The sequence below is a fragment of the Labeo rohita genome, chromosome 9 (assembly GCF_022985175.1).
Source record: "Labeo rohita strain BAU-BD-2019 chromosome 9, IGBB_LRoh.1.0, whole genome shotgun sequence".
NCBI lineage: Eukaryota > Metazoa > Chordata > Actinopteri > Cypriniformes > Cyprinidae > Labeo > Labeo rohita.
In genome coordinates, this window is record NC_066877.1 from 35,805,360 (window position 1) to 35,818,435 (window position 13,076).

At 36.6% G+C, this 13,076-nt stretch overlaps 1 protein-coding gene across 1 annotated transcript; it reads left to right on the forward strand.

The window, feature by feature from the left end:
• The first annotated feature begins 2,865 nt into the window (after nucleotides 1–2,865).
• tmsb4x (thymosin beta 4 X-linked) lies at nucleotides 2,866–4,537 on the forward strand. The gene is made up of 3 exons (XM_051119404.1): nucleotides 2,866–3,028; nucleotides 3,804–3,916; nucleotides 4,007–4,537. The coding sequence occupies exons 2-3, from the start codon at nucleotides 3,817–3,819 to the stop codon at nucleotides 4,039–4,041; spliced, it is 135 nt and encodes a 44-aa protein (XP_050975361.1). The 5' UTR covers nucleotides 2,866–3,028; nucleotides 3,804–3,816; the 3' UTR covers nucleotides 4,042–4,537.
• Nucleotides 4,538–13,076: the final 8,539 nt, after the last annotated feature.

Here is a 13,076-nt window from a genome sequence, read left to right on the forward strand (position 1 = left end):
TTTTCCATATAATGGACTTCATTGGTGCCCTGATTTTGAACTTCCAAAATGTAGTTTAAATGTGGCTTCAAAGTGCTCTAAACAATCCCAGCCGAGGAAAAAGGGTCTTATCCAGCGAAACAATCAGTCATTTTTTTTCAAAAAATAAAAATTTGTATACTTTTTATGCACAAAAGCTCATGTAGCACAGGCTCTGGGATGCGCGTTCTTGAACGATTCATTCATTTTGAATGAATCTTTAATGTCACTCAGGAAGAACGAGTCGTCTTGGGAAGTGATCCGTTCAGACACGCATGCACAACATCCTATTAGGTTCTGTACTGGAATTAGTTCACCTGTTTCGAGTCTTTGGGTTTTTCGAGTCGTTCATTCATTTTATGGGGCTGTCACGTGATAAACAAATGACTCAAACTCAAAAACTCAAGAGATGAACTAATCAATTCTTTTTCCAGCTCACACTGCATTGGTTGAGCTTATGAGGCTGTCACGTGATGAACGAACAACTCAAACCTGAAAACTTGTCAGATAAGAGGTGAGGTGAGCTAATCACGGACTAAAGACCCAAGTAAACAATGAATGAATCTTTTCTGTTTCTTATAGCATTATAATTTTGTCTTGTTTGTAGTGTGATCAACGTTTGTGTAAGCAGTAGATGTGTTAGGGAAGTAACATGTAACATTTTCATTATATTTTGCTAAAAATGAACGAAATGACTCAAAAAAGATTCGTTCATTTTGCCGACTGAGAGTTAAAGGTCCGAGTCGGTAAAATGATCAGAACTTCCCATCACTACTACGAATCACGTCTAAGTTCATTGTCTGTGTACTCTGGCTATAAAAGGTAGAGAATGGAGAAAAACTCCACCTCATTTTCTCCTACAACTTCAGAATCGTCCGACATCATTGTACCTTTTTGTTTGTAAACAGCGTTTGACTTACTTGCACTTTCTTGGTCTTTGCACGTTCACTTTGTAAACACCGGGTCTGTGGTTCTGCGTGACCTTTCAACGTGATTTGCTAGTGTTGTGAACGCACATCCCAGAGCCTGTGCTACACAAGCTTTTGTGCTTCAAGTATACACATTTTTATTTTCCAAAAAAATGACAGATCATTTCGCTAGATAAGACCCTTCTTCCTCGGCTGGGATCGTTTAGAGCCCTTTGAGGCTGCATTTAAATTACATTTTGGAAGTCCAAAATTGGGGCACCAATGAAGTCCATTATATGGAGAAAAATCCTGAAATGTTTTCCTCAAAAACCATAATTTCACGACTGAAGACAGAAAGACAAGAACCTCTTGGATGACAAGGGGTGAGTAAATTATAGAAAGAAATGTGTTTTATGAGGTTTTTGAAAGAAAATCTCACTTGTAAAATTTTAATTAAATCTGTTGAAACAAAATTATTTAAAATTCAGTTGCACACAAACGAAGAGATGCAAGTGAACATTAAACAAGGAGCATCTGTTTTCATAATTTTCATCAGAAAATTATGAAAAAAGTCAGCAAATTTTTTGTTAGTCTTGTTAGTTTTTTTTGTTTGTTTGTTTGTTTTTTAAATTGTAAAATTGTAAAATGTATTTTGAAATTTCAAATGAAAGGAGCTGGACTCACATGATCAATCCTTCACTTGGTCACTAATGTTTTAATTAGTTGTATTTTTACTTGTGTGTGTTTTTTTTTTTTTTTTTTTTAATACAGAAACTCACTTGTAAAATATTGTAAATTCAACCCATTAAAACAAAATTCCACTACTTCATTAACTTCATTATTTCTTTCTGCACAAACAATGTTTTTTTAATTATTAATTTTATTTTTTATTATTACTGATCAATTTGAAATTTCAAGAAAAATGTCTGTATTATAATGACTACAAGATTAATCCTTGGCTTTCTCACATTGATTAGTTTATTGTATTTGTCGCTTTTGACATTTAGTTTAAAGTCAGTAGTGTTTTAATCAGATTGTTGTAGCTTATTTTACACTTGTATTATTTTTAGACATAATAGCTCTTATAAAATGTAACTCCAAACTATTAAAACTAAATTATTTATAAAATTGTTTCTACTTGCAAACACACACGCAAGAAAGCGATGCAAAGACATATTTAACAAGGTTCATCTGTTTCCTATTTTCATCACGAAGCGTATTCTGCAAGGAACTGCTCAAATGTCTCTAAATAGTTTGCTAGCGTTCAACAGGAACTGATCACACATACTTCCTGTTACTATCTAGATCAGCTTTGCTCCATACCAGTGAAAATAGTTTCTTTTATACATATCTAGTGTGTGGGTCTACTTAACACACAAAATATTATGCTTCATTTATTTATTCAGAGACTTAATAGCGTTTAGCATTGTTAGCATTAGCTAACAAAACAAAAAAGCACTTTTGCAGTGTATTTTCACAAAATAATCAATTTACCGCTTAGTTTTTGCTGTGTATGGTCTTGTTTACTTAATTTAACTCGGTGAATATCCAATAAATAAATAAGTTAATAGAAAAGCTGAGCTTTGCAGAGTTTTAAGCATTTTAAGAATCAAAACAAAACGTTTCCGAAAATGTATTATATAAGTATGGCATAAATGTTTATACTTGAATTGTGTTTAGTAGGAAAATAACGTTTTCTGTGATTTTTAGCGTTTAAAAAATAACACTAATAATTATTAATCTATTAAATGATTTTATTTACATTCTATATATGTCCACCAGATGTCACCGTCGCCTAAAAGAGCAGCGTTGCTCTCAGAGGGCGTTCACTTCAGTACCTTGTGCGTTTTCTCACTGTTAAATTTTCAAATACATGCATGTTTCTAATGTCTCTTAATATATAAAATCTTTACTCTTATTACCTTAGTTGGTGGGTTTATAATATTTATCCTGACTCCTTGAAGTAACGTTGCATCTAACGGTCCCGGTGACGTCAGTCACGTGATTTGCATATCTCTGCTTATAAATCCAGTGATTCTGCGCTTTTGCTCACACTGCTGCATCCGCTGGAGAATAAACCACTTCAACTACCACAAACTCTGGTAAGCACGAGAATCGCACCTTTTTGCTTTTAAAATGCACGAATGTATCGTTTTCTATCTTTTAGATTCTAATGTAACGGCATTTGCATTTTTAGAATTTTTAGATTGCGTTCTCATACATTTATTGTCGAAATGTATCTGTTATAAATGCATCCGTTTTGCAATCACGACCAGGAAATGTAACACATTTAAAATGTGTTATATAGAAAAAAAATTGATTTTTAGCAATAGATTTATCAGAGACGATAGATGAGGCTTTTGTGTAGTTTCTTTGTTCAGGAATGATGAGCTTGATCAGTTTTTGTTCTATGCGCCAAAATGGGAAATACTGCATAAATGCGAGTTGGAAATAGCCTCAGATCGTTGCAAAAGCTAATATAATTTTTTTACAGATATAAATGTTGATATTAAGTGAAATATGAGCCAATGAGCAGGAAAGGGCGGTGGTTACATACCACATACTCAAGACTGTGATGCAACACCAGTGTTTCCTTCTAACACAGTTTTTACATTCTAGCATTAAAGCAAGCTTTCAGCTTTTGTTCTTTTTGTTGCATTTATTTGTTTTTACTAAAATGCACATTTAAGTGCATTTTGTTAAGTTAGGATGCAAAACGTTACAGATTAGGGAAACAAAGGATTTTTGGTTGTGCACTAATATGAATATTAATGATGAATGTGTGTGTTAGTCATAAGGCCTTGTGTCTGCATGCACTCGTCTCTTTGTGCGTATGTCATCATTAACAGCAAGCCATTTCCTGTCATTTCATTCCAGACCCACTGCAAACATGTCTGACAAGCCAAATCTCGAGGAGGTGACCAACTTTGACAAAAGCAAGCTGAAGAAGACAGAAACTCAGGAGAAAAATCCTTTGCCGTCTAAAGAAAGTACGATTGCTCACACCTTTTTTTTCGAGGCATAAACGTAAAACGGCGAAAGCCGAGGCTTACAAATAACGCTCTGCTCTTGTCTTTCAGCCATCGAACAGGAGAAACAGGCGGGTTCGTCATGAAACCTTCTCGGCACACTTCTATGCACTGTACATTCCACATTGCCTTCTTTTTCACGTCTTTTCGCTGTTTAACTTTTAACGGAAAAATATGACCTAAGTCGCATTGTGATTGGACAACCAAAAAAATGCAGACGTCCGTACAAGCCCTATGTTTCTGTGCCCACGTACTCCTCTTTTTGTAAACCGCACCACTGATATTCTCATGAAGTTTGTTGATATGGATGATGAGGAGAAGGAGAAGAAGAAGATGAAGGAGGAGGAGGCGGAGCCTGGCGTGAAGCTTCATCAGTTTCACTGCTTTGAGAAGTGGCGAGGGGGCGGGGCAAAGAGTTTGAGTGACACGTAACAGAGAATCGCTCTTGTAACATCTATTGTGACCTTGGTTGACTTGCTCAAATGCTTTAAAGTCATGCAGTGTTTTTTCGTATGTTGACGTCTTGGAATGCACAATTTTTTGTTTTGTAATGCAAATAAAGATCTGTAATATTCAGATGGACATCTTTTTAAATGTTTGTTCTGTGCTTTTCGCTTTTAGCTGTCTCGGCTTGTAGCTTTCGGGAATTCGACTAATTTGTAATTAAGGATTGTTCAAAATAGCGAAATAAATAGAAATTAAATTTTCAATGCAATGCAATTTAAAAAATGAAATTAAAAAACTGACATTAGCCTGTTATGCATTTTAGATTTGAGCTTAACTAGAAAAATGTACATTTCATTAAGAATATTTTACTTTTTATTAACTTTTGTGTTTTCCAGGCCTGGAAATTGCAAATGTACAATTTTAAGGTTTTATATCTATAGAAAAGTATAGAATTTTTAACTTTAGATAGCAAAACAAATTCAATAATGCAGACCTAAACGTAAAATTAATTTATTTATAAATTCTCGCCAATTATATATTTTAGAGCTGAGCATGACCATAAAAATGTACGTTAACTTAAAATATTTGCCTTTTATGTTAGTTATTGTGCTTTCTAGACGTGGAAATTATAAGTGTATAACTTTCAGGTTTTCCATTACCATGGAAAGAACATCTACAAGAAAAATTACACCGCTTTTATCTTTAGATAACAAAACAAACTAACTTATTCAGACCTACGTGTAAAATAAATTGTAGTCTACTCGTATGCCTAAAAAAAAGAACAAATTTTAGCCAAATTGTAGAGCTAAGCATGACCAGAAAAAAATATGCGTTAACACAGAATGTTTGAATTTTATTACTAATTATTGTTAGTTTTTCAAGCCTGGAAATTATAGATGTACAATTTTTAGCTTATTCAACTTTAGACAGCCAACTGAACTCCAAGTTATTTAGACCAATTTCCAATAATTAACATTCTTTTCATGCAGCTCAGTCTTAGCATTGTTCTAATCCAATCCTTATAGGATCTCTTGTGTGTTAAGTGAATGCTGGCCACTATTGACCCACATTGGCATGTTGTGACTTCATCTGACCCATAAAAGAGCCCTGGAGCGAGTCATTTCAGTGCATGCCATGAGTCGGTCAATAGTCGTCAAGGACAGGCGCAATATCTGCTGTACTCTGAAACTGCTGATAATGGCCGGATCAGTACGCTTCCCTGAACGCAAATGCTTTAACTGTGTTTGGAGAGGTTTTCTGAAGATCACCGCACATTATAAAAGACTGCGTGCAAAAGCACTTTAACCTCTGTACAATGTGAACTATAACCTCTGATATTTATTTACGATTAAGTATCTAACTTGTGTAACTCGTTATCTGCCAACCTGAACTTAATTAGGTCTTTTTTTTTTTTTTTTTTTTTTTTTAAAGAACATTCAAGTTTGCATTGTGACAGTTAAGCACATTGTTTTTAGGATGTTTGTAGGTGTTGATAGGGTGGTTGCAAGGGTGTACATATGCAGTTGATGGGGGTATTCTACAGTAGTAGATGGTTGCTAGGGTGTTTAAGGCATTGTTAAAGTTTTTCAGGTGGTTGCTAAGGTGTTTTAGGCATTGTTGCAGTTTTTCAATTGATTGTTAGGGTGTTGCTATGCAGTTTCTTGGGAACTTTACAGTAGGTGGTTGCTAGGGTGTTTTGAGCATTGTTAAGTTTTCTAGGTCATTGCTAGGGTGTTGCTATGCAGTTGCTGGGCATTGTTACAGTTTTCCAATTGGTTGCTAGGGTGTTGCTATGCAGTTGCTTGGGAATTCTACAGTAGGTGGCTGTTATGGTGTTTTAGGGATTGTTACAGTTTTCTTGATATACAAAACCATGATCCGTACTCACATATTAAAGCCTTCTCTTTTCATTTTATTAAATATAAATCACCAGTGGGACAAAGCCAGAGACATTTCTCAAAGGCCATCTTCAGGGTGATAAATAATAGAAATCCTCCATGCACTTTTTAAATCACCTATTTTGACGTCATCATTCATTCACCAATATACATTCACTCAGGCTTACATAGTTTACTAGGGGTTTGCTATGTAGTTGCTTGGGAGTTCTACAGTAGGTGGTTGCTAGGGTATTTTAAGCATTGTTACAGTTTCCAATTGGTTGTTAGGGTGTTCTTGGTGGTTGCTAAGGTGTTTTAGGCATTGTTATAGATTTCCAGGTGGTTGCTAGGGTGTTGCTTGGGAACTTTACAGTTGGTTGTTGCTAGGGTGTTTTTAGTCCTTGCTACTTTTTTCTAGGTCGTTGCTAGGGTGTTGCTATGTAGTTGCTTCGGAACTGTATAGTTGGGAGGTGCTAGGGTATTTTAGGCATTGTTACAGTTTTACAATTAGTTGCCAGGGTGTTCTTGGTGGTTACTAGGGTGTTGCTATGTAGTTGCTTGGAAACTGTACAGTAGGTGTTTGCTAGAGTGTTTTAGGCATTGTTATAGATTTCCAGGTGGTTGTTAGGGTGTTGTGTGGGAACTCTACAGTAGGTGGTTGCTAGGGTGTTTTAGACAGTGTTACGGTTTTCTAGGCCTTTTCTAGGGTGTTGCTATGCAGTTGCTTGGGAATTCTACAGTAGGTGGTTGCTAGGGTGTTTTAGGCCTTGTTACAGTCTTCCAGACAGTTGCTAGTGTGTTGCTATGTGGTTGCTGGGGTATTCTACAGTAGGTGGTTGCTAAGGTTTTCTTGCTACAGTTTTAGGTGGTTGCTAGGGTGTTCTGAGTGGCTCATTCTTCAACATCCATTACTTTTTTTTTTCTGGACAATTTTTTTTTTTTTTTTTTTTTTTTTTAATAAAAATTAAGCACATTGATTCCAGGATATATGTTGATGTTGCTAGGGGTTTCTCAATGGTTGCTAGGGTGTTACTATGCAGATGTTGCAGTATTCCATAGTAGGCAGTGAGTGGCTAGAATATTACTATGTGGTTGCTAAGGTGTATCTAGATGGTTTCTAGGTGTTTGAAGGTGTTGCTAAGGCTTTCTAGGTTGTTCTGGGTGATTACAGGGCAGTTTCTTTGGTATTCTACAACAGGTGGTTGCTAGGGTGTTTCTAGGTGTTGCTACAGTTTTCTAGGTGGTTGCTGAGTTAAAAGTCAATAGTTTCTAGAATGTTTGTAGGCGTTGCTATGGTGTAAATACGTGTCATAATGCAAATTTTTTATATTATTCATTATTTGCATAATTTCAGTTTTTCTTTTGGTTTGGATGGGAATTTTCAAACTTTTTGAGAGACTTAGCCTTTTAAGAATACACAATTGTTTTTAAATCAGTTTACATTGCATCAGTGTATCAAACAGTTTACATTGTATCATTAAGCTTGTGGTTAAACTACAATTCAAATTGAGCATAAACATAGAAGCAAACGGTAAATATTCCCGCAAGTCTGTTCAAGCAGCATTAGCTTGATTAAGCCCTCATTTAAAGTGGGTAAACACTAATCTGGAGCTGTTAATGGTGTTTTAATCTGCCAGATCCAGAATTACCACATCTAATGTTCCCTCAGTTTGCCTTTGGACACTTTTACCTCTGTCAGAAAAACACAAAAGAGTTGAGCGATATCTAGCTAAAGCCTACTGGGTTTGTTTCTACATTAGTATGGCATGATGAAAGGTATTATATTATACATAAATATCTTGTTGGACTTTTCTCATAGTTCTAAATGTTTATGGTTTATTTTTAGCTTGTGTTTAGGATAACAGACACTGATAATAACTCTTGTACTTGCCCTTTTTCCAACCGTTTATGATATCAACAAATAGGACTTTATGTGCTTTATAATACATAAACAAATGCCTCTTCCTCTTTCATTTCTCTCCCTTTTTTCCTTATCTCCCTTTATAGGATTTTGCAGCTGAATTGCTATTGATAACATCTAGACACTACCATGAAGTTGTTTAGTGATGTTTGCTTCTGTTTGTGCGAGTTCAACTTTCTGAACCAAGATCCAGCAGTAGTAGACATTAAAATACAGGTTAGTTGGTCACTGTTAATTTTTAGCGCTATAATTTGCTGAGCAAACGTTAGACACACATGACTGGGAGAAACACTTGGTCTGAAGAATCAAAAGTTATGGTTATGCTATGTAGTGTACAATGTTTTAGGCTTTTTCTGTCAGCAGTTTCATTGTGATGAGGCTGTCAGACATCTGCAGCTTTCTGACAGCATTGAAGCTATTTTTACGTGGCATATAGAAACCATGGAAGCCATTTTTCACCACTGCATAAAAGGAAATGGTGAATAAAAAAGGTAATTGTGACTTTTTATCTCACAATTCCTCAGAATTGCAAGATATAAACATGCAGTTGTAAAAAAAAGGGACTTTACAACTCACTAGAAAAAAAGTCAACATTGTGAGAAAAAAATCTGAATTGTGAGATAAACTTACTATTGTGAGAAAAAAAAGTCAGTATTGTGTGATATAAGCTTGCAATTGCAAGAAAAAAGTCAGAATTGTGAGATATAAACTCACAATAGAAAAACAAAGTCAGAATTGCAAGATATAAACGTGCAATTGTGAGAAAAAAAGTCAGTACTGCGAGATATAAAACCACAATTGTGTGAAAAATTCTGAATTGTTAGGGGAAAAAAGTCAGAATTGCAAAATATAAACCTGTAATTGTGAGAAAAAAAGTCAGAACTGTAAGTTTATATCTCACAATTCTAACTTTATAACTTGCCATTGCAAGTTCACACAAATTTGAGAGAAGTCAGAGTGACGAGATATAAACTTGCAGTTGTGACACACTTAGAATTGTGAGAAAACTGTCAGAATTGCGTATAAACTCGCAATTTTAAGATATGTCTCAATTCTGAATTTATTATTTGCAATTGCGAGTGTATATCTTGTGTTTTATTCAATGGTTGTCCTATGGACGTCCATAGGAAACACTGAGTAAGTGATATCACATTTATACTTTTAAAGAGGCTTTTGGTTAAGAAAGTCTTTTGCACTCACTGAGCGGTTTGTGAAACCAGTCTTAAAATAAAGGTGATAAAAAAGGGGAAATACGTACACATTTGAACCACTGCAATGAAAAAAAATGACTTTATATAATACACAAAGAAGTGAAGAAATGCATGTGAATTCCAGCTGTTCTGATCTGATAATGTAGGACATAGAGAGGGTTGTGTGGTTGTGGGCACATAATGAGAGCATGTATTGTTTTCATGTATTTATGAGATTCTAAACACTGTTAAAACGACAGTGTGTCATTTCTGCCACTAGCAGCACCAAACAGAACTGCAAAAACACACCCCAGACCAGGCGTGGCCAAACTTGGTCCTGGAGGGCCGATGTCCCTGCAAAGTTTAGCTCTAACCCTGATAAAACTAGGGTGCTACAATGTGGATGATGGAGTTTTTTACAGTAGGTAGCTGCTAGGGTGTTACTGTGTGTTGTATCTAGGTGGTTTCTAGAATGTTTGTTGGCATTAAGATTTTGTAGGTGGTTTCTAGGGTGTGGCTAGGGTTTTCTAGGTCATTTCTAGGATGTTTGTAGTAATTGCAGTGTTTTTCTTGGTGGTTCCCTGGGTGTTGCTATGCGGTTTCTGGGGTATTCTACAGTAGATTGAGGCTAGAGTATTTTTTGGCATTGCTACACTTTTCTGACTGGTTGCTAGAATTTGATTATGTGGTTGCTGGAGTATTCTAGGTGGTTACTAGGATGTTTTAAGGCATTGTAAGGTTTTTCTAGTTGGTTGCTGGGGTATTGTATAGTAGATTGTTGCTAAGTCACTTTTAGTAATTGCTACAGTTTTCTAGGTGGTTGCTAGGGTGTTGCCATGCAGTTGCTAGAGTTTTCTAGGTAATTTCTAGGATGTTGTAGGCATTGCAGTGTTTTTATTTATGGTTTGTAGGGTGTTGCTATGCGGTTGCTGGGTAGATGGTTGCTAGGGCGATTTAGGTGTTACAACAGTTTTCTGGGTGGTTGCTAAGGTGTTGCTGTAAAGTTGCTAGGGTTTTCTAGGTCATTTCTAGGATGATTGTAGGCATTTCAAGGTTTTTCTAAATGGTATCTAGGGTGTTGCTATACGGTTACTGCGGGTAGATTGTTGTTAGGGCATTTTAGGTTTACTACAGTTTTCTGGATGGTTGCTAGGGTGTTGCTATGCAGTTGCTAGAGTTTTCTAGGTCATTTCAAGGATTTTGTAAGCTCTGCAAGGTTTTTCTTGGTGGTTTATAGGGTGTTGCTATGCAGCTGCTGGGTAGATGGATTTTCAAGCATTTTAGGTGTTACTACAGTTTACTAGGTGGTTGTCAGGGTGTTGGTATGAAGTTGCTAGGGTTTCCTAGGTCATTTTCAGGATTTTGTAGGCATTCCAAGGTTTTTCTGTGTGTTTTTTTTTGGGTGTTGCTATGCGGTTGCTAGGTAGATGCTTGTTAGGGCATTATAGGTGTTACTAGAGATTTCTGGGTGGTTGCTAGGGTGTTACTATGAAGTTGCTACGATTTGTCAAGTTTTTTTTCTTTGATGTTTTTAAGCATTTCAAGGGGTTTCTATGTGGTTTCTAAGGTGTTTGCTATGCGGTTGCTGGGTAAATGGTTGCTAGGGCATTTTAGGTGTTACTACAGTTTTCTGGGTGGTTGCTAGGGTGTTGGTATGAAGTTGCTAGGGTTTCCTAGGTAATTGTCAGGATTTTGTAGGCATTCCAAAGTTTTTCTATGCCTGTTGTGTTGCTATGCGGTTGCTAGGTAGATGCTTGTTAGGGCATTTTAAGTGTTAGAGTTTTCTGGGTGGTTGCTATGAAGCTGCCAGTGTTTTCTTGGATGTTTTTAGGCATTTCAAGGTTTTTCTAGGTGTTTGCTATGTGGTTGTTGGGTAGATGGCTGCTAGAGCATTTTAGGTGTAACCACAGTTTTCTGGGTGATTGCTAGGGTGTTGCTATGAAGTTGTGAGTTTTCAAGGTTTATAGGCATTCTAAGGTTTTTCTAGGTGGTCTCTAGGGTGTTGCTATACCATTACTGGGTAGATGGATGTTCAGGCATTTTAGGTGTTACTACAGTTGTCTGGGTGGTCGCTGGGGTGTTGCTATGAAGTTACTTGGATTTTTCAGGGGTGTTTGTAGGCATTCCAAGGGTTTTCTAGGTGGTTACTGTGGTGTTGCTATGCGGTTGCTAGGTAGATGGCTGCTAGAGCATTTTAGGTGTCACTACTTAGGGTGTTGCTATTAAGTTGCTAGAGTTTTTTAGGTTATTTTTTTTAAAGATTTTATAGGCATTTTTCTAGGGTGTTGCTGTTGCTATAGTTTTCTAGGTCATTTCTAGGATTTTGTAGGCATTGCAAGGTTTTTCTAGGTGGTTTCTAGGGTGTTGCTATGCGGTTGCTGGGGTAGATGGTGGTTAGGGCATTTTAGGTATTACTACAGTTTTCCGGGTGGTTGCTAGGGTGTTGCTATGCAGTTGATAGAGTTTTTATGTCATTTCTATATTTTTTTTGGCATTGCAAGGTTTTTCTAGGTGGTTTCTAGCGTGTTGCTATGAAGTTGATGAGTAGATGGTTGTTAGGGTGTTTTAGGTGTTACTACAGTTTTCTGGGTAGTTGCTAGGGTGTTATTATGTGGTTTTTCGGACATTCTAGGTGTTTTCTATGATACTTGTAGGCGTTTCTAGGGTAGTCAAGGTGGTTGCTAAGGTGTTCTTACTTCTTCAATAATTATAATTATTATTATTATTATTTTTTTTAAGTGATATCATCATTAACCGATGGTCAGCCACCATTATTTCTGTACCTTTGTTCATGTACACACACAGGGCATGTTTAAATATTGCTGTGTTTTCACACAGCTGGTAACAATAGCTGCACCTGAGAGGAAACGGTTATAATAGACAATCTCTGACCTCCTGTAGTTCACTGCTGTTCTCATGTGTTTATTCTCTACTGGTAGTATGCTGCAGATTTAAAGCATGTCAGTTCACCTTTTAATTAAAATCCAATGCTTTTATTTAAATCTGATTACCAGAATCGAGACGTACAGATATTTACTTATGCATTTATTTGTCAGTAAGTCTGTAAATATCATCCAAGTTCTAGTTATAAATGACGAGGTTCCCCTCAGAGATTTGAAGCTGGTTCAGATATGAACGTCTTTGCTTGGCAAAGAATGAATCTGTTCTTTCACACCAGCAGACGCTCCATAGAAGTAGAGCTAACAGAAAGAAATGTGTGTTGGAGTTTGAGTGCGTTCGTATGTGCCAAAAGCACACAACAGCTACTGTTATTGTTCCTTACAAACTCTCGGACTGTATTCAGTAAATTACATGTACTCGCCCTGACAGAGAGGGGATGATTTATTAAGTAATTCCATTCTAAGGGATCTGTTCCAAAACCTAGTGTGCTGTCTACCTAGACAACATTTCAGGCATTATAAGTGTATTCCCAACATGTTCCAAAAAATCACTAGTGACTTGTATGATATTCTCCATCAGTTAGAATGCTACCTTTGAAGGTAGCTCCCTATGTAGGCAGTAGTCAGCTCACTAGTTTTTAAGTGTGTGTGCCATTTTAAACAAATGTGTGAGCGGAGCAAAGCTAATGCCAGGCACGCTGAGCCGTGTGTGTCTTTGTGTATGTGTGTGTGTGTGTGTTCTGGCACCGTTGTCAGGCACACTGAGCAGTGATTGTGAGCGGTTTT

Bases quoted from the DNA above. Each gene is read 5' to 3' on its own strand.
- tmsb4x (XM_051119404.1), top strand. From the start codon at position 3,817: ATGTCTGACAAGCCAAATCTCGAGGAGGTGACCAACTTTGACAAAAGC. The intron at 3,917-4,006 runs GTACGATTGCTC...CTTGTCTTTCAG, and splicing joins TCCTTTGCCGTCTAAAGAAA to CCATCGAACAGGAGAAACAG.